Source organism: Meleagris gallopavo, chromosome 14 (assembly GCF_000146605.3).
Source record: "Meleagris gallopavo isolate NT-WF06-2002-E0010 breed Aviagen turkey brand Nicholas breeding stock chromosome 14, Turkey_5.1, whole genome shotgun sequence".
In the NCBI taxonomy this organism is placed as follows: Eukaryota; Metazoa; Chordata; class Aves; order Galliformes; family Phasianidae; genus Meleagris; species Meleagris gallopavo.
This window is the reverse complement of record NC_015024.2, coordinates 7,142,579-7,165,424: the sequence shown is the minus strand read 5'-3', so window position 1 is coordinate 7,165,424 and position 22,846 is coordinate 7,142,579. Positions and strand designations below refer to the sequence as shown.

At 33.9% G+C, this 22,846-nt stretch overlaps 1 protein-coding gene across 3 annotated transcripts in view; it reads right to left on the bottom strand.

The window, feature by feature from the left end:
- CACNA2D3 (calcium voltage-gated channel auxiliary subunit alpha2delta 3) overlaps positions 1-22,846 on the bottom strand; it is a 399,128-nt gene that overhangs the window by 186,475 nt on the left and 189,807 nt on the right. For all 3 annotated transcript variants that reach the window (XR_004161297.1, XM_031555548.1, XM_010718481.2), the window contains exons 10-11: positions 14,173-14,262; positions 10,691-10,804 (exon numbers count right to left, since the gene is read on the bottom strand). Coding sequence is in view for 2 of the 3 variants with exons in the window: in XM_031555548.1 (XP_031411408.1) it covers positions 10,691-10,804; positions 14,173-14,262 (204 nt within the window). In the remaining variant the exon portion in view is untranslated. The remainder of the gene's footprint in view (positions 1-10,690; positions 10,805-14,172; positions 14,263-22,846) is intronic.

The following is a 22,846-nucleotide window of genomic DNA, read 5'->3' as shown; positions in this document are numbered from 1 at the left end:
AGAAAAAAGAAAAAGCTAAGCTATCCCGAACCACCTCCCTCCAGAAGAAGAAAGCCTTTTTTTAGGTCTACTATCTGTCTAATGTAGAAACTCCATTCAGTAAACTAAACTGGTAGAAAATACTTCATCTTAAAAAAGGAAGAAATCAGAAACAACAGTGATATCAAGTAGGTGAAAGTAAGAATATAAGAAATACGCTATAAAGTCTGAAGAGAGATGCTATGTGCCATTTTGTTGAGCGTAGAGCTGGTCTACAACATGGGCAGACCTCTTCAAAGGGCACTCAAAAACTGATACTTCGTGTGTATCCACTGATAAATGAATAGTCTGACAGTGAAGTCAGACCTAAGAACTAAGGATTTTAGAGCAGGTGGAATGATCACCTGCATTCTGCCAAAGGCTAAGCAGTAGGCCTGATGGACCCACTAGCCAATTGGAGATGACATATTCTGTATTTCTGCCATACGTTCCTAAAACTGGGCGAACTCGCTTTATCTATTTGCTTATAAATGGTATACAACAACTTTTGCCAGCATTTGCACTTTCAAGGAAGTAAATTTGCAGATTCATTTAAAAGAAATTCTAAGAAAGACCTTAATCATACCACTTTAATGGTTGACTGAGTTGATTGAATCAATTCCTTTGCAACAACCAATCAACATCTCTCCCTGTAAATCTGCAGAAATCAGTTAAGGTAGCCTCTTGATGTAACAGCACACAGAGCTGGTAGAAGGGCGGGGAGAACCTTGGCTGCACAGCTAATAATTGTAATTATAATGATAAAAGCTCATAAATGGCTTCATTCTACACTGTCACTCACAGCACAACCCTCCATCGCTCACTCCTGCTGCACACAATGACCTTTGTCATGCTTGAGAAAACAGCTTCCTGCTGTGATTTGACTCTTACTGAGTGGCCAGATGGGGCAGTTTTGCTTCATTATTTGTGTCTGTGAAGTGAAAATGCCAACAGAAAGATTCATTACTGTCAAGATCATCTCTGCAAAGCTCCTCTGATTTATTAGGGCACAAACTGCTGCACTGGCTGTAATGAGACATAAATGTTCTGTAAGGCCTATGAACTTGAGAAGGAAATACACTGCCATCAAGAGGCAATGGGCCTAATTTATTAATGGCGCTATCACAGAAAATCACACCAGCAGCACGGATTGCAGCAGTTGTGGAGGATAATGTAACAGATTAGCCAATGTCACATTTACATAGAACCATTTCCTTCAATTTTTTGAAATTTATACAGTGCAGACAGGTGAAATGCAATGGAATTTCTAAATACACTAAAATATTAGTGTCTTTCAAATTCTTATTAAAAATGAGATTACAATCCAGACTAGTACATTGCAGGATACGAAAAATTAAGTCTTAAGCTATCTTTCAAGGAGAAATTTACTGTTCAATTCCAGAAGTCTAGTTGGTTTTTTTTGTTTGTTTGTTTTGTTTCTTAAGCTCTACATTTTGTTGGTACAGATTTTTGTATGCATTTTTCTCACATCACAGACCTTGCCTGTGTTTCCAGTTAACGCAGTGGAAAGCTCCTAAAACATTACCACCAGTTATGATGAAAAATAATGAAGCACTGAAACAGCTTTACTGTGTCTGTCATGAATTTTATGTATTACTTGAATACAATACACCACCTATTTCGTCCACATTAAGAAGGATAAAGAGCACTTCAGCAATACAGGAATAATTTTACACTGACTTCTAGTGCGGCCATGAAGATGCTTATATGGCCACACTGGTTCAGTTTGCTGGCACTAGCATTCAAGCTGCACATTTTAAAACTGAATCCAAATCTGCAACCAATCAACTGTCTTCTGCACTTTCAGGAATGAAGCAACAAATAATTTTCACACTCAATTAATGTATCATAGGAAAAATGTAAACAAGTAATTAAAAATCTACACATCTAAATAAGAATTACACAAAAGTTCCTTCTTGCAATCTCATTAAATAATTTTGCTGTATACCTTTTTCAAAATTCAGACATACAGGATAGATGAATTTTTAATAATCTAATCTCTCAGAATGTTGTTTCAGAAAACTTGCAACTTCTTGCAAGAAGTTTTCTTGCATTGAAAGAAACTTCCTAACAGGAAAATATATAACAATTCAAGCAGTCAGACTCAAAAGATCAAACCAGCATAAGACATTTTGCTTTTAGAACAGCAGCAAAATTAATTAAGCAAATTAAAATACAAGAGTATCTGCTTATGATGGCATCATAACTTGGCCTGTGGTTCTAATTTAATAATCCAGCCTCATTCAGAGGGCAAGTACACTTTGAACTGACACAGTTCCTGTGAGCAGTTCTGGGTCTTGTAGATACTGCTAGCACTTGATTAAATATAAATGTAGGAATTAAGGCCAGATTCTCCTGCCACTCAACAACCCATTAATAAGTCACTCTGGAGGAAGGAGGAAAAGATAAATGTTTTGTTGAGCTACTTTCTTTTGGGAAGTCTAAATCCATTTATTAGAAGCAAAAAAATAGTTCATTGGTTGAGTTTTTAGCTTACTTGTATGGCTTGTTTTAATTACTATTCCCTTATGGCTATTAAATGTTCTGATATTTAAAAAGCGGTAAACTAAACCAAGTGTTTTCCCATCTATTTCTCACTAAATGCTGTAAAGTCATCTAAATTGCTTTCTGCGAATCTACATTTATTTCAAACCATTCAATTAATGCCATAGCCTATAAAAAAATATTTAAACATAAAAATACAGAATATAGTAACATTAGATGCTGAAACATTTATTACATTTTCTTAATGTAATAATCTGGACAATAGTTACTTGCAAGTCAGAAATGTGAGCACTGGAGTGAAGAACTTGTCCGCTGTACTCCTATTCTTTTCCTAAGATTCCCTAGTGAGCTCCTGAACACCCTTCCTAGACAGCTGTTCCTACTGTTAACACGCTGTATTTATGGAATTGAATAACTGCCAACAAAGAGGACATCTAAGAGTTGCTCTGGTGTAGAGAGGCACAGCGCTTACCAGAGTTCCTTAGCTGAACTGAGGAAGTTGATGGAGGGATTCACTTTTGTAGGAAAGAAATTTGCTATTTTCCTAATGTTACAGTACTTTTTTCTGAAATGCTTGCTCTGGCTGGTTGGCACCAATTAATGACTGTCAGCTCCCCTCATGGAAAGGGGACACAATTTTGAGCAACTTTTGTGAAAGCTATGAAGAGAGGAGAAAAGTTTTCTACATGCTTGCCATGTGACCAAAAATGTAACTTCAATTTAGTCATGTCTGCTAATATGGGAAAAGTACATGAAGATTCTATTGTGAACAAAACAATTTTGAAAATTGTTTAGTATTTCCTATTTTTTATGCAAGTAAAACACACACAAAGAGTGTTCTGAGCTTCATGTTTCAGAATAACTGTATATTGTACTTAATATATATTCACAGGACATTGATCTAATAGCTTTTTAGATGTCACTCTTGCTGCAAATGTAGAGCCAAATACATTTTTTTCTGGCTGAAATTGCACAAACATGATGTACCACAAAGACATCGTCAGATGTTTGGCTCATCTCTAGCTTCCATTCATAACCTTTTAAGGAGAATTTAGGTCAGCCTAAATAAAACAGTTTCTTCCAAAATGAGGTGCCATATGTCAAAATGTACTCAATTAGCCAGAACTGTTCTTAGCCAAAAACTCAGCATTATCAGATACGGTGCTAATATCTCTGTAGTCACAAATTTCTCATACTGTTAGTATAAGTATATGAATATTTTGCACAAATTTGGTTCTGGTTAGTCAAACAAATCAAAATATTGAAAAAATACTGTCATAGTTATTACAATCATACTAATAATAATACTGCTAAGTTTCCATCATGCTTTTTATAGAATGAGTTTTGTAACCCGTTTTTTATTTTTATTATTCTGAACAGTCTCAATCTCTTTATAGATGCCATGTACTTCTCAGCATGAAATTAACGATAACTCAGATACATAGCCCAAGAAGAGCAGATAACACTCATTGTGATGGAATTCCACTGAATAACATACAAGACGCTATAAACAGATTTTATATAACGAAAGGAAAAAATGATTTCACAAAGGAGCTAACGGGTCGCTTTACTCTTGGCAAATATTCTACTTATGTAGGAAACAAAGAAAAGGGAATTCCTAGTGCTCTCCGAAATAGAGCAATTTTCTAAAGAAACTCTTCTGGCAGGTAAGACAAAGAAAGTATTGTTACACTGGATAAATCTCTGGTAGGATGTGTGTGCAGCCTACATCCCAGACAACCAGGAACAGCACTGCTGAGAATACAGATCTCTTATTAAAACAAGATAAACTCAGCTACTGGATACTGGATGTCCCCAGTATAGACTCAGCAGAGGCAGAAATTCTGAAGTGCACTAAAAGTCTGAACCCTTTTAAAGGTAGGTGTGGTCCCTGTTAAACCTAAGAAGAGAGATTTTAGACCTCACTAATCTCTACTTTCCGCACAATAGTATGATGCTACCAGTATATTCCCAACTTTGCATGGAAAAAAATGCAAGCAATACTGACACTATAGTGTATGAATAATAGAATGGCTTGGGTTGCAAGAGATCTCAAGGATCATCAAGTTCCAACCCCCCGGCCACACGCAGGGTTGCCAGCCACGAGATCTAGAACTAGATCTGATTGCCCAGGATCGCATCCAACCGGCCTTAAACTCCTCCAGGGACGGACCATCCACAACAGGAGATGTAGGGGAAACAGGGAATAAAACTTGCAATCAATAAAATTCTAACTACATTTCTGAATGGTAGTCTGATTTTTCTTTTTCAATGGAATACAAACCATAAAGTCAGGTTCAAATTATACTCAAGAAAGTAGCAGAAATCTACAACTGTTCATACTGTCCAGTCAGATTCTATGGTCCCTAATCAAAATTCCTAGCAGTACAACCACAAAAATGCCACATTGATGGTGCTCCCACAGATTGGTGGGATGAGAAACGCTTTTTCAACTGCAAATGACAAGAATTGGCAGGATAGAAAGATAATGTAACCAAGGCCATGTTTGCACACAGGATTAAATTCATCTTCCATGAATATTTGTGCCTAGAAGACTTGATAGCATGAGTAAATGATGAACATTAAACCTTAAGTTTCATATAAACTTACCCAAGGCAAATGTTTAGTGCTCACCTATCTCTACCACAGATGTTTCAGTAAGCAGTATTTAGACAAAACTCTCCTTTTATGGAAAATTCTGCCATTTATTTTTCACAGTGAGAGCAAAACTAATAAATGTATACTCAGTTAATTTAATTCTTGGAGATTAAGTTAATAGAGTAGATGAACTGCCTAGGGATTTTTCCATTTATTTGTAAAAATAATTGAAAACAACTGCACACCTACTTCAGGGCAATTGCAATTAAGTCATTTTCAGGCTGGTCAAGTTTTTTTTCTGTTTGTTTGTTTGTTTTTTGACAATGCAAAATTGGGGAGAGGCACGCGCTTCAGAAGAGGCACATTGGAATCTTGAATAAGTGACGCGCTACATATAATTCAGCACTGTATGATGAGTACTTTGTGTACTTGGAAGTGTAAGGGACATTGTAAAGGAGATCAGCTGCTACCTTAAATTCAGTATGTTGGAAATTATGTTCAGATCCAACATTTATCTATAGCTTTGCAAGACCTCATTTACACACAATGATAACTCACTGCAACCTTTCATGCAAATCTATAACAAAAAATAACTTTCAGATGGTTTACCACAGTTTACAGTATGTTCCACCCATTTCTTATTTGCATAAGTTTTCTGTAGTATTCAGGGAAGAGAAAATCTACAAGAACGAGAGCAGATATTCTTGAGTTGAAAACTTGCACACTGCTTTCTATCTGACATATGAATATGTAGTTCAGTTTATTTCTAGTGACTGAAATGTAAATTATTAATTGTGAGAACAGTATTATCTTTGGTCATTATTCTCCATAATGAGTAAATTTTTTCTTCACTTTTTTTTTGTTTCATATTATTAAAGCAATTGGAAAGCACAAAGACAGAAAAGACAGACCATAACTGATGCTACCTTTGTTATTATTCAAAAATAAAAAAATTCTCCTTCTTCAGAGGTTGACAGAATAATAGAAAGTCCTGTTTTGCTCTTAACAAGAGGAAGGCCAGGAGCTTGCGTAGTGTATACGTCTGTTGCCTTGGTTCGTGTACACTTCCAGATTTTCCTTTAAGCTTCCTAACATACATTTGTCATCTTTTTGAGGATGTTTGTGGGAATGATTTTTCCTCAAACAAGTGTAACTTGTTTCTATCTGTTTTGTAAAAAATTGAAGAAAGCATAAAAATGTTACCAGAAGTTACTGTGTAATTCGAGATTCTATTGAAGTATTACAGATATGAAAATGGACCGTAGGGTTTGCAAGATTCACAATCCTTAAGAAAAGAGCACTCTCAGTGGCTATTGTCTTGATTTGCATAGAGAAGTCAGAAGTAAAAAAATCAAATTATTCTGCACTATTTACAGCAGAATGGATTGCTGACCAGCGACCATTGGGATATATATTTTACTGTCACAATACAAGTTCAATTATTAGTCCCAAAAGATTTAAAATCCTACATGGTTTTTCAAGATTTGAATGTCTAGTGATGTAAGATGGCAGAATAAGAACTTGAGTTTTCTAGGGCATTTATCAATGCACTAAATTGAACTCCATTGTTAAAATTCCTTAAAAAAGATTTCAACTGCTGGTAAGAGGAAACCTCTGTGACTGAGCTTAAGTCTTAACAGAAGTCAATGCACAAACATTATCCCATTAAAACAGAACATATTCATTCAGACATACAAATCTGTCAGATTTGCACTGAGAAAATTACAATAGGGATAGTAGAGAGGATTACAAGATGATGATATTTGGAACTTCATAGGGAAGAATTGGCTTTTATCAGCACTGCAGCAAATGTCTGCACATGGGAGCAGAACACAAACGTTATATCGACAGAGACAACCACATTCTTCAGAAGTCTCAGATTCTAGGTAATGTTGTTATGTCAGTTTAAATATATATATATATATATATATAAAATATATAGATTGAGATGAACAAAGCATGCATTAAATGGATATTCTATAAAAATGCAGATTCACTAACAGCTCAAGATTCAACTACTCAGAAAGGCTCAGTAGACCCACAACAGAGTTCTAAAGAGGGGATTGTTTGGAATAACTTGTTTAGTTCTTAATTCAGTAAAGGACTTTAATGTATGCCTGAATCCCTTGCTTTGGTTAGCTGAGATGTAATAATTCACATATGTAAACGCTTTGCTGAAATGAATACTAAACTACACATCTATGATCTCCTGCATGTAATGAATCTTCCACACCATCTTGATATATATGCATGTATTGTTGGATTATTATATAGCCAGACACCACGAAGGCTAACAGAGGTTCTCTGGCAAAATGGTATGTATGAATAACAATTTCATATATAAACAACGTCTGTTATAGTTTCAAACCAGCAGAATTTGGCCTCTGAGAGCAAAATGAGCAAGAAATACCATTCACAATATGTAATAAGATGCCAGCAAGAGAATACTATACCAAACATTTAACTTCCTCCCTTTGTAACATTCCCTTTCCAAACATCTCTTGAGATTCGATATTTAAACATGCAATTTACCAACCTTCTCAACTCAATGTAAATACCCAGCAGAATTTCACTTAAAGCCTCAGTATGTAACAAAACAACACATGATGGCTTATTTTAATTCAGTAAGAATTATATAAAATAGAATTATATGAGGATGTCGTTAAAAGAAAAGTGATCCAGGAATGAGGTAAGGGTGGACCATGCAAACTAGGTAGAAATACTTTCAGCATCCAGATGCAAAAGTCTGAGAACAATTATTTCTTTGTGCTAGAATATAGTTTTCCAGGGTAATTAACAATTACTCATAGGCTACTGGAATTGCCATACCTCCTCAGACCAGCGTTGTATCTGACCAATTGGTTAGGAAAATATGCAATAAATCTTTTTCTTATTTAAGCCTCATGTTTGGACTCTCTCCTCTGCTTGTGTTACCACATGCAACTGTAAACATTCTTGTCAGACATAAACAAATCTTAAACCCTATAAATACTTGTTCACTATACAACATTGTGTTTGGTTCTGGCTTAATTTGCATTCTAAAAAAAATAAGAAATAGAAATTTGAAATTTTATTACAGTACATTCCAAAGGCAATAAAGGAGGCCTAAGACAGCGTTTGAGAATAACCACAGATTAAGTTTTCACTCTTCCTCGTCTGTAAAATCAGTGAACAGTCAGAAGTTTTCACTTAATCTTGTGCTGCAACAAACAAAAAGTATCTATAAAGGAAGTAGGCTTGTAGTTCTGCTGTATCCTTATTGTGACAAACAGAGATGACTGAGAGTAACTCAAGTTTTGTCATTTTAATCACATTTTTCACCTACGCTTTCCTCTGAAATGGGACCTTCAATATAGATTCTGATGATTTCAACTAGGAGCAAATAATAAGGACATTCAGTCCAATTTCAGTTTCTTACTATCTGTACTTTTATTTACTAATCCAAATTAATTAGTCAGAATACTGTGTTATCTTTTTTATCAAATGCAAACAAATGGGCTTCACATGCAATTATTATCACTGTTTTTGCTGGTGAGGAATTAATACTGTGCACTCTTTACATTTTGCAGAGACTGCAGATACTTGTTTAAAACAGAACAACTCAAACATCTCTTTTCTGTTGATCTTGTTTAGGTAAGAAGATGCATATTATAAAGAGAAGTAACTGAAAACAAGCACTGGCTTTCAGTATAATTGCAGCATTATTCAACTTAAATGATACAAACCACACTGCAATTTTTATCACTCTACTGAAGAACTTCAAGACATAGATGATCTCACTGTTTCCTTAACTGGATGATATAATCCTTCACAAAAAAAAACACTACCTCAGAAACAGACACAGTCCATAGAATGAAATACAGTTGTGCAATTACTATGCCTTTTTTAATAGTGATGATCCCGGCATAACTACACCTAAATAAATAAATAAATAGATAGATAGCTAAGACTGTAGATTGATTCATGTCAGGTTTATTATATCAATTCTGTGGATTAGCAATCATAATCCAAAGATATCAGGTCCTTATTATGAGATTTACTTACAATACTTCAGACTCTCTTTTTAACAGTGGCTTTCAGCCACATATTTCAGTGATGTGGAGTTTATGTCAGATGCAAGTAGTGATTATTCGTACTCATCTAGGTATGTCTTATGCACACACATTTTATCTTAAATTTTGGAATGCTTTCTTTATGTCCCCAAAATGCACTAAATAATCTTTAAAAATCTTTTTTCTTTCCTTTTATTTTTTTTTTTAAAAACTAACCAAAAGCTATGATTTTTGTTCTTTGGTACCACGAGTTCCTGAAAAATACTTTAGACAATCTATTTCAGATTGTGTATTATTCTCCATTTTGATTATGCATTGTTTATCAGTTATTCTGTATGACGTATAGTTAATTTGCTTTTGTACCTCGCCCTGATTATTTGACAAACATTACCAGGGCAAAGGAACTTTGGATATACATGTACACTGTGTTTAAATGATCATCTCAACCAAAATTCTTAGAACATTCAGAAAGCATCAGTCAGTAAATGATTCTAGCCAATCATATAATGATGTATATGAGAGGCAATAATCCTTCCTTTGGCAACCCGCATACATCCTGAAGGATAAGATTCAATTACCCTTAACTTCACAAAAAAGCATCTTCCCCACATTTTGGTTTTAAGTACCGCAGGAGAAGTTTACTGATGGCAAATTATACTAATATGTTATTGGATTCTTGAGAGTTATACCAAATGCAAGCAGAAATAGAAATGAATTATATTTAAGGCACCTTCCAACCCAGGACGTTCCATAATTCTGACACTTTCTGGGAGTAAACCTGAAGGGTTGGTATCTTCTTCCTCCCTGATCCCCTCCCCTCCACAAAAACAATTACAACAACACAAAAGCAAACAAACAAAAAAAAACCACAAAAAAGTCTTATCATGATTTTAAATTAAAAATATCTATTGAAATACCTAAGTGAAGTATTTTGCTTACTTTCTAATAGTGTATTTGAACATATTATTAGAAGCAATATTAAAAAGTAAAAACATGAGTGTTCCAACAGGCATCAAAGAGATATTACTGAACTGCAAAAGCTTCATGCTGTAGTCATACAAACAAAGTATACAAACAAATCTACTAGATTTGCATTTTAAATAGTAGAAAGTATTAACACAATACAGTGAATAGATATTTTTTTTTTGTGATGTAGATAGAGATTCATAAAATAAAGAGTAGAATGAAAATGTTCCTGCTATCAAGGAAACAGCCTAGAACATAATTCTGAGCATTGTGCAATAGCCAAGAATGTACCTTTAAGGTTAATTTTTCCACAATAGCTTATTATCCAAGTTCATTACTACATTAAAAGGCTGTGTCTATCCTCAAGCAATATCACACAGGCACTATTTTTGTCACTAATGAAACATCCAGTTAACCAAAATCATTTTTAGATGAATAGAAGGATTACTATGACTTTTTAATAGACATATACTTCACACTGCATAAGATAGTTTAGTTTTTCCATTAAATACAGGTGAGAAAATACTTACTTTTCTGTCTGGCCAATTATATTTTGCAAATATTGTGTCGTATGTGTCCACAGCTCCATCAGTAATCAACATTATGGCTTGGCTGCAAATACTTCCTTGTCCTGTGTGATTGAACTGTGAAAGGAAAAGTTCATTTAAATACAACACATTCTGTTAGCTACAGAAGATACACCATTTAGAGATATGCTATTCATATGGCATTTGTATTCACTCCACATTACATGCCATATGATATTTTTTCATAAAATGTTTATCTAGGAGAACAAAGTTTCCCATGTTCTCACATTCTCACAAAATGGATATACATACGCTGCTGAACAGCAGTACTACAGCACAGGTAGACAAACACCAACACATACTTGAAGCGTGCAAGGAAAGTTTCACCATTGCACAGAAGGAGGATTCTTCTCCTCCTAAAAGAGCCTGTCAACTGAGCTAAGTAACGTGAGTTTTGATTTTTTGATTCTGTAGCTTGTCTCTTAATTTTAAATCCATCTTTCTTTAATTTATTCCTTAAGTTCTTTTTTGTTTGTGTATTATTTTATGCATTCAAGGAACTTAGATGACCTGGTGTTAGCAACAAAATACAAAGTTGGCAGATTATTTCATTTCCAGTTACTCTGTATGAAGCACAACACTTAAAAAATGTGAAAAGGCCAATAACTTGTAGCACTGCACACAATTCTATTTCTATAGGTTGTATTGTTTCAAATACATGCTAATAAACAATCTCTTTTTGTTCTATTCCTATCTAAATTTCAGATACATTATCAAATTAGACAAGTCCTTATCCTACCATTCTTTTCTTGGTACTGAGAAAGCCAGATACTAATTTTACCTGTCTACCATGTCTCACCTTATCAACTTATCTGTGCAGAGTAGCAGCCCAAAAAAACCCGAATGTCTGGCTTCAATATGTTTTCAGAATACTCTAGTTTGATGTGGGCTAGCAACTCCTCTGTCATTGAGATTTCTGCAGTCAACTTATCCTCACTTATTTGCTGATCTTCTCAGAACCCTGTAACTTTTCTTGTAAAAAACTTTTTAACTTATAAAAATCTCATCTTTGTAGACATTCCAATACCTCAGCACCTTTACAGTAAAGGATTTTCTCCTAGTAGCTAAGCTAAATGTAGTAGCCTATTTTATTTTAAAATCATCATAAATCTACCCTTTTCTCTTCTACTTGAAAGCCATTCTCCCCTGTTCTATCACAACATTCCTGATAAAATAGTCCCTCTCCATTCATATGAACAACATACTTTGAAATGCACAAGTTATAGTAAAAGGGAAATTAATGAAGGAGAATGCCTTCATAAATCTATTTTAAAATATTAATCTGTGTGCATATGCATTATTCTACATGACTGTTTGAATATTTTTAAGAATGAGATGAAATTCAAATGCTTTGATGAGTAATATCTTCACATATTTGTCTAGAACTTTAATTTTATTGAATAGCAAGAATGATGAAAGTGTTTTCCATAATAATAACAATGACAAGGGATTTATGATGAACTACAATTAACTCAGTGATTCATCAGTAAGCAGCAAAAATCTCAATGCATCCTGACATTCAGAGCGTTTGGTTGTGATTAGCAGTCTTTGAAATGTCACAGAATTTTATTTAATTGGCTTTGATTTTTTTAAAAAGGTAATCACTGCAAAGACCACATTTGTCACCAAAAGAGATAATTGCAGTTGTCACATGACAACGTAGGTGCCTAACTGCTCTACCAACCACTTCTGCATTCTTACAGCAACTAATGAACACTGCTTAAATCAGTGGTTGGAAAGAATTTGAAAGTAGATTTTAAACATGCATTTCAAAGATGTTCGGTATCAACATCTTCAGATCTTAATAACCCAAGCAAATACAGAAATTGAAATGCAGGTAATTGCAAGACAAAATTAAATGAGTTTAATTACTGTAAATCCTGAACCATTCTGAGAACGCCGCTAGATTCTCAATAAGACTATCAGTATAAGATGAAGCCTCCCCTCCAACTTTCTTTTTTAAATGTAAGCCAGACATCCTTAACTAAGATGAAGTTCACGTGCACAGATTTCTGGCACATAAAGGTCACATGCTGTAGATGAAGTGTAAAATGGTTAGCAGTATTCTTTTAAGGATAGTTGTTTTTAGTTTGTTTTTTTTCTGGTCTAGGCTGTTTAACAGGAGCTCTCAAAGACTTTGCTGATGTGCCTGCAGAAAATAGAAATGTGAATTCTGAAAGTATGCATGAAAGAAAGCTTGATCCTGTTATTGTCTCTCTTGCAAATTTTCTCAGCTTTGTGAGAGCTGAACATACATGTAAGCATGATCCATCATGCTTTTCTAGACACAAAGTGTGACTCCCACTCAAGGACAAGCTATGTATAGAAAGAAATGCAGTTTCTTGAACACGTCCATCACTATTTTAACGTTACACAATACTAAGTACTGTCAGCTGGACTGTCACCAGGATAACCGTAAGTTTGTAGTCTATGTTTGTGAACCAACTAGAACGCCTAAATACACACAGAACTACATTATTATCACAATGACACTGGAAGTTTAGTAAGAGAAAACAGTGATCTAGAAAACATAGCCCAAACTTTGATTTGTCATCGAATCACGGTTTTATATTTTTATTGCATTGCAATATTCCATTTTTGTTCCTTTGGAAAAGTTTTTAAAAGACTTTCAATAATCTCATTTGAAAAAGTTAACATAACTAACAAGTATCAAATAATTTATTTTAATAGTTACTTAACCATTAGAAGTCCGTATGATTTTTGTTTTCACTCACCTACCAGTCATTTCATATTGCTTTGTCTTTCTAGTAATCCCTCTTTCTTTTATCTGAAAGCCTTCCTCCTTACACAAGGATTCCAGAAAAGGATCAAATCACCTCATTATCTACTGACTAAGCAATATTAGCACCTCCAAGGTGCCAAAGCTCTTCAAGTTATAGAAAACCAAACACAAAATTATTCAAATATCTTTTTTTATACAAGCTATAAGACATGTTAATCAACACGCCTCAAATCAAACCAGTGACTCATTATTTTGTGATTCTAGTAAGTGTGTATCCTCAAAATGCTTATGAAATACACAAATTCTTGCATACCTAAAACGTTAACCCTTCCAAAGAAAAAAAATAAAAGAACCATCAAAACTGTGAAATTTGCATATTATCCTAATATTTTTAACACCTATAGCAGCTACTGAAATAAACTTATTTAAATACATAGACACATAGAGGTGCATACTGTGTATACACACACAAACAAAAAGCAACAAAAAAATTAATTATAAAGTTAGTAAATATAAAGATCTTTCCCAACATATAGATTATAAACACTGCTTGTTCTATGGACAATATTTTACTGTCATGGCAGTTCTGGAGTTGGTTCTAATTTATTACCTTAAAATCGACAGTAATTGCTAAAGAGCTGGAAAAACATCAGCAGTGCAAACCTGAAAAGCATTAACTTACTTCATTGAGCATGTTGAAAGCTTCATTTAAAGCAATGTCCAGCATTCCAATTCCTTTTGCAAAAAGCTTGTCAAGGTGTTCCCTAAAATGCTGAAATGAACAAGAACGTTTTATTTGTCAGATTATTCTTATAACATATATATATTTATAATGATTAAAGTTTTCTTCCTGAGACTTACCTCTTTAGTTAACATGACTGCATACACTAATTCATAAACCATAGTTGATCCTGCTCAATGTTTTTGAAAAAGTCACCCCGAAGTATGGACATATTAGAATAACAACAACATAAAAATGTCACAAGACTTTTTTTGACCAGTTATTCAGTCAAACTGTTTTTTATTTGCCTTTTAGTTTATTTTGCTACATACAGATATGCATATCTTCATATAATATTTTTTACTTTATTTCTAGTTATTCGACTTTTAGCTCTCAGGAAATACTACTTAATAATAATTATTCACTGAAATTTAGTTTTCATGTCCTATTTTGTGTTATCTCTCCTCAAAAATTGATAGATCCTACCGTTATTTTAAGCTGTTTAGCCCATTACCGGTCAAGTTGTTCATCAATGTCAGCATAATATTTAGAGAACAGGTCTTGTTAGCTATCGGCAATTATCTTCATGTTTATGTTGCATAGCCATAAGCCTAATTTTTGCAGTTCTAAATTTTTTCATCAATTATGCACTGCTTTACTTGCTTGTGCATGAGGATTGGTAAAATCTTCTGGGAAGCAGTTCTGACACACGTCAGCATTCATCCTATATTTCTCTCATACTAAACAGAGAATCATACAATCATGGAATGTCTTGGGCTGGAAGGGACTCCAGTTCCAACCCCCCCGTCACATATTTTATTTCTCCAGATATGCCAGGAATTTGAACAATTTCACAAATTTTACACTCAGCAAAAAAAAGGGCTATACTATAATACGAATATTAAATTGTAGTTTTAATTTTTAGATTAAGTAAGCACATTTTCAAAAGTATGGTAGCATTTATTTTTGCAAATAATATGTTCAGAGGAGAAATAAAGTCGCTCAGGTTTTTAAGGAATTACACATGATAAAATCCAGTGTCATGAGCCACGTTGACATAAAAAGGAGGACACTGAATGAAATATCAACTAGCAATTATAACGCCTCTGATTTTGTCTGACAGATACATATCTTCTTCCTTTGTAGAACAAAAAGATATTACTCTGCATATTGGAAGGCAGAATCCTTTCTATTTCATTAATAAATTTCAGTCTGTCAAAATGAGGAAAATTTACATCCTAGCTCCAGGCGATTTTGAAGCGTACACTACTGACACAAAAACAGGCTGCTTTTTCAAAACAATTAGTCCACAGTAACCTAGTAAATGTAGTTCATTGCAGCTCAATGCTTTGAACAGCCAAAAGGCACAGTCTTGTTTGTCTAAATAAACAGCAATAGCATTAATCTCTACATACCTAAATTGTGAAACAATTTTTTTTTTGCCAACTTAAACACAGCTAACTTAAGTAAACTCTATCACTATCGCATAGTAATACAAATCACAGTTTTAAGTATAATTTATATATATAACAATTTGGAACAAGAAAATGAAGACACATATAGTGGAGAAAAAAAACCAAAGGAGGAAATGTGAAGTGCTTTTTAAGATCTCATAGATGGATAAAAAGGTCATTTCAATAAGAGGAAAATTTCTGTCACTTCATTAGCCATGTCAAAACATTAATATATATCCAAGAAAATTAATTATGTTTGCAGAAGAATTAAAATCCTATTCTCTTATATCAGGCCCTTCATATTTTTACAAATAATAATAAAAAGAGGAATGAATGTAGAATATCTGAATGTTCAAGAAATGCATTAACCTCTTGTTATTCTGTATCCTACTTCAAAATACTTCAAAAGGTAGGTATAAGCTCACATAAAATATGGGCATATTCTTGACTTCAGTTAACACAGACTGGAAATTGAGAGTGGCGATGCAGAAAGTTTCCCAGACAAGGGCTACGTCAGCTGTCAGCAGCACAACACGGTGCGCTTTCCATCACTACTTCAAAACACAACTGACCTGCACTGAGTCTCAAAGACCACTGACTTCTACACATACGGACAGAAATAGGACTTTTCCAGCAAATGAAGCTTTAAGGAACTTAGAAAATGCACATATCTTTTTTAATGAAATACTTAAACATACATTATTTTAAAATTGTTCACAGAAATTCTTCAAAAACTAAAATATATTTATAAAATTCTCCAGGAAACATCCTATTAAAACAAATTTCACATACAGCTGATAGTTTTAAACCAGAAAATGTAGTTTGCTGCTAAGTAAAATGTTGAAAACAAGCAGTTCACTTCTGTTCCATTGATGTCCAAAACTATTTCAAAACATCCAGTGTAAGCATTGACCAGAAGTTTTCAAGCTGTGGGAGCCAGTCTATGCTTACAGCCTGTCTTTCTAAGATCCATGACACTAAGATCAGTTTACAGTTGTCACAGATGCTTCCAATAACACAATGATTCACCCCAAAACAGAGCTTTCAGAAAATTGAAAATCACCAAATTTTGTCATGGAAATAAGTTTCCAATCCTTTCATAAATCTGGCATGTTAAATAAATATCACAGATCACATTTCTCTTTGAAATACTTTATTGCTTCATAATTAAACAAGAATTATTTTGCTATTAAAAATTAGACTTGTGTGTAAAATCTCTGAGTATTTCAGGAGTAAGCACTGTGGAATACTTATGACAAAGCATATACATTATCAACTATGAACATACAGAATAAACACATTACCAAAAATCACTCATAAATACTAAAGTCTCCAGTGTATCAGTCAGTTCACATGATATGTTGGAAGAATAAATATTTTCTCTTGCTACAGTGCTCTCTCTCTTTACATATATATATATATATATATACACACATACACGCATTTTGAAAATTTAATAGTAATGTTTGTTTGATCTAAAAATTGTAAAAATGTTAAAAATCCATTTCATGCAGTATGAATTTTAACAAATAATTGTTTGCTGCCCCCAGGCTTCTGAACAGACGAATGCTAGACAAAGTCATTTTGCAAAAGGATCTAGGTGACTAAAATGAATGTGTGTTCTTATTGACTCCGTTCTCTTTGAAGTGTTTTAAATCTTTTTTTTTTCCCCCTAAGTTTCAGCACTGTGTATGTCCACTACAAAATTGCATAACATTTCAATTAACATTTGTTTCCCTCTTTATCACACCAGACACTCTGAGTGTGTGGCATTAATTGAATCCACACCGAAAGACATCATGTTTCATTTTACAGGCAACACAAAGAGTAACTTCCTCAGAAAGTCCACACTTTATCTAGCTCAGGCTGTTCCACTGTAAACAATGAAAATGGACTAGTGCATTTCTGCACATGCAGACTGTTGCATGCTTACCAGCCATGCTATAGTGCTCCTTTTGTTATTAGAAAGCCAAGGCATTTTTAAAGCATTGTATCATTTCAATATGCGAATACCAAGCTTTCAACCTGGTATGCCTATCAGAATTTCTGGATAACCTGCTGACAGGTATCTGCAACTGCCATCCAATAACTTGGTAACCTACAAATGCCCTGCAAGACAGCTATAATTCAACCATGTACTACTGCAAAAAATGTCAGGACAGGAGCTTAACCACTGAATCATCATTTTAAAGAACAATAAATGACTTTGGAATGAGATAACAAACACCACAATTTTACTTTCAGTAACTTCCAAAAACGAAACACATCCCAGAAAGCAGGTTTGCTTGCTCATAAAAACTGAGAAAGACATTACCATGTTTGAATTTAATCTTTTCATTTTAAAAAGCTTACTTAGTACCAAACGGCGTAAGTAATAATATTGGTCCATCTCAGTTTCTCTTTACTGTCATACTGGAGACCTTGTATTTGAATTATCTAAAGCTTGAACTCGGTATCTCAACTAACAGTGTGCACAAGCATTTGCATGCAACTGTATGTTTAATTTCCATGTGCAATTACCATAACGTGCAATATCTAATTGTGGACTCAAATATCTAATTGACATGCATAATCTTGGTAATTCTAAATGCAAATTAGGCACACAATTATGACAATCAGACTCTGATGTCTGATTACAAAATTATAGGGCCAGAGCTCAACAGAAGAAGATGTGTCTTGTTACAGTAAAGAAGCATGGATGTGTTCAGTTGTAGAGGTATCTACAATCATTTTAGAAGTAGCTGAAATACATATCTTGGAGAAGAGAAGGCTCTGGGTAAACCTCATTGCAGCCTTCCAATGCTTGGAGGGGGACCGACTTCACGCAGCCTAATAGTGACAGGACTAAGGGGGAATGTCTTCAAACTAAAGGAAGAGAAATTTAGGTTAGATTTTAGGAAAAAATTATTTCCTCATAGGATGGTGAGGCACTGGCACAGCTGCCCAGAGTTGTGGAGGTGTTCAAGGCCAGGCTGGATGGAGACTTGGGCAGCCTGAGCTGGTTGGTGGCAACCAGCCCACGGCAGGGGGTTGGATCTCGGTGATCTTTAAGGTCCCTTCCAACCTAAGCTATTCTAGGGTTCTAAGATAACCCAAAGAGTGTGAAGAAAAATCCACTCATGTCTGTCAGCCGAGATAAGGTCCTTTCATGTATCTATGAGGGCTCATCAGTACGCATCTGAACAAATTAATTCCCCATCCACCTTCTACCTTTCTGTTTACCTTGTTAAAGTAATCTTATTTTTTCTTGATTGTAGGGCTTCTGCATCAGTAGCTTGAGTTATGCTTAAATTCCCAATTATACAAGGCTTTCAGCATTTTAATTAAAACCTGTTGTTGTGACAAGATGCTACTCAATATTTGCAGTCCACTATACAGGCATCTTTTAATCTGATTTGAGATTACTAGAAATAATTTACCACTTGTTAGAATGCCATAATTAGATGGGGTTGCAGGACCATTTTTAGTCTAAAAGTGTAAGCATATATGAATAAAGTATTTTCTACAGATTCCGCATAGGAAGAGTTCACATACATGCAGTATAGTTTATACATTTATATCAGCTAACTACAATACTATTGTTTGACAAAGGTGAACTTCCTAGAGAAAAATATTGCTAATTAAAGATTTCTCCAGATTTTGTGTCTCTAATTGTTGCAAAACTACTGTTTCCCATTTTCATCCATGCATGCTAATATTTGAGATATACTCAGCAATGATTTATCAGATTTGTGAAGAGGATAAAGCAGTGAAAAAAAAACAAACAGGAACCTGTCAGGTAAGACAGTGACATTTACTGGCACCTCACAGGGAAGTTTACCAACACACACTAAGAGTTGATAAATCTGCATTAACATCTGTAAAATCCATATAAGCATCTTCTTATCTAGCATTAGTTGCTAGAACAATTACAGGTTAGCATGCTGTTGATTATTATCCAATCACTCATTTTCCTTAGCATGTTGTGTTGGTAGGTTGAATTTTTTTTTATTTTATTTTTTTTTTCAGATAAACAAATTCCAGATATGAAAAGCCAGAAGCTGATTTGTTGGTCAAAGAACTCAAGATTCAATGCAGCAAATTAAAAACAAGCTCCCTGTTAAACAAATTAGTTGCCTGGAGCTTTAATAGAAAACTTCAGAGCCACTTTCAGTGGTCTGATGCTAGCTAAAAGTTACAAGGGTCCAGAATGGCTAGTCATCTGTTAAAAAAATTGAAATGGATTTCAGTGAGCTTTTCCATTCTTGGTGTTGTGGACTTTTTCTTTTGTTTTGGGTTGGATTGGATTTTGCTGGTTTTGTTTTTTTTTTTTTTTTTTACAGCTAAGCAATGCAGACAGCAATCCTTTTTGGAGATCTAAGACAGATAAATATAGAATTAAGCATGCTTAAATAATAATAAATATGCAAATTTTGTATTTACCAACTCCTTATTGGGAATTTCACCCAATCTTGTTACTGAACCAGTCTTCTAATTATTTAATTTCTGCTAACTGCATCTAGTAAAAGTTTACTAGAAATTAAATGCAACATCTGTCTATTTTTGTCTTCCAATTTATGCACGGGTAAGATCCCAACTTAGTTTGGAGTTATTGTGCCTATGTGTACATCTAGAAGATGATATATTTCATATGGAAGCGCTTATAGAGAAATGTCCTCAACCCATATATAGCATATTAAAAAAAACATATAAAAAAGGAATGCATATTGTAATATTGTTACTTTAAATCTGGAGTTACACTAAATCAGATTGTCATCCGATTCCTTTGGGGTAGGTAAATTGCAACATGGAGTTTCTCAAAGATGAAAACCTCTTGGCCCAAGAAAACCAGTATTAAAATAGGCAGTTCCACATGTTTGTAATTTGTGGAGAAAGTGCAGACGGTGACAGAACAGTGTCTGAACTATTTCCCACTCTTTTTTTAAATATGTGTATAGCAAATTGATACACTTTAAGGTAGCAGCTGTTTAATGCTAATGCCAAATTATAAATTAGTCTGGTAAAATTCAAATTCATATTACATGCTTTAGATTACTAAGCCACATTTAGGGTCACAGATTCATTTCTACCTCATTTATGCTACCCAGTGAACTTACAGACTTAATCTTTGTGATAAAGAGAACTTGAAGAAAGTTCTGCAAATCAAGAATAGTTTACAATCGTACATCTCCACACCTCCAAAGAGAACCTCCAAGGCAGGTATACTTTTTTTCACAAAAAACAGTGCTGTGCTTTGAAAAAAAAATTTGAAAGAAGCAGATGCCTGCCATATCACCTGTAAATTATAATTCAAAACTGAATTACTATAGTCTTTCACTGTAAAAATGAAAGCAGAAACACTATATGTTGGAAGAAGCCTTGGACAGGGATGTCTGCTTTGTGTCTTGGTAGAACTTGTGGTGTATATATATTAATGCCACTCACATCACAGTTATACATGAAGTTATAAGTTTGCCTTTTCTAAATATACAAAAATTGACTTGATTCAGTCAGGCTTCTCAAAAGGAGTATGCTTTCAGAAGTTAAAGCTGACAGAAATTCGATTATATCCACACTGCTTAGAAAGCTGTAACATAAGCTTTCATATAATCAAAGACTTGAGGGGAAAAAAAAAAAGCCTGATCAAGACCAGTGGATGTTTCTAAACATAAGTAACTTTTCCTTGTTGATTGTTGACAGCATTAAAAAGCCAAACTTAAAAAAAAAAAATGAAGTTGTTATACAAAGATTTACAACTCAAAACTGCAGTATGTGCAGTTCTTGAAGCTGGCAGGGAACAGATTTAGGTGCTTAGAATCATTACTTTTATCAACGTATCTTCACTCCTTATTAAAAGAAAACATTTTTTAAAATGTCATTATTAACATGTTGGAAATTCAGGTGAAAACCTATTTATTATCCAGCTATTCTTCCTTTTCCATAGTAAAAATGCATGAATATCTTAAATGTTAAAATTATTTACTATATATTTATATTTATTATGTATTATATAATGACATATCCGAATTACTTTATGCTTTTTAAAAACCTACTGCGATGCAGCAGATGGATAATAATACCATAATCAAGGAGTGATCTTGATCAAGTTACTCTCACAAGTGTGATGGGGCATTTAAAAAAATATTTCCTACTTTCACTATCCCAACTATCATGAAAATTGTATGTCTTTTCAAAATATTTATTTGGTTAAGCTGAATGTTACAAAGCTATATTACTCATGCTTTTGCTTTGCTGCTATTTTGCTTCTTTAGTAAAACAATTCAGGTTCATAAATTCTCTTCTGGGCTCCTTTATTACATAAATCAAGAAATAAGTGAGTAAACTCAACTTGTCACCTTAACTCATTAAAATGGCTGTGGGAAAAGAAAAGAGGGAAGGAAAGGGAAAAATACATACAACTATGACCTGCTATCTATCTCATATTTATTTTCAAGGGAAAGGTATCAATAACCATCTCACAAATATAAAAAAATGGAAAAAGATGACAGTTATTCTCCAAACCCTTGAATATATTATTCAACTTAAAGGCAAAGCAAAACACAAACTGACATCAGATTAAAAAAAAAAATAGTACTTAACTGGAAAGGATGTGGAAGCTTACTCTGAAGAACATGAAATTGTACTTAGCTCATAAAATCTGAGCATCATCTAAGTGGCTCAGAAACTTTTTATTTACTTAAATTAAAATAAATCTGTCATTAAGTAACATATGGACATATATTAATCAGCATTCTGATCAGTTGCAGAGTGAAGGAAATATCAGTATTTGGATGAATTACAGACAGTATATCTTGGGAATATATTTAAATCTTTAGCTTTTAGTCTAGAACACACAGCTTTCATATGGCTCATTCAATTCATCCAATAAAGTGCTGCTTTAGGAAACTACATGACAAATAAGGGTCTTCAACAGGAAATGATTAGAAACAATTCACATTGCTCCAAACAGCAACCAAATGCTACGTACGTATCCTAAAAATGAACAGTGAAGAACATAAGCACATTAAGGAAGTAACCCACGAAGAATAATTCCTGTGGAATGTTGGTGTATATTTAGGTGAAATAAGAAGAACCCATGTGAGTAATACAGTAAAATTTAGCGGACCAGACCAAATTAATTTCATCTTGGCGTACATGAAAAGATCTAAGATAGACACACTTAGAAATGTGTTTTCATTGCT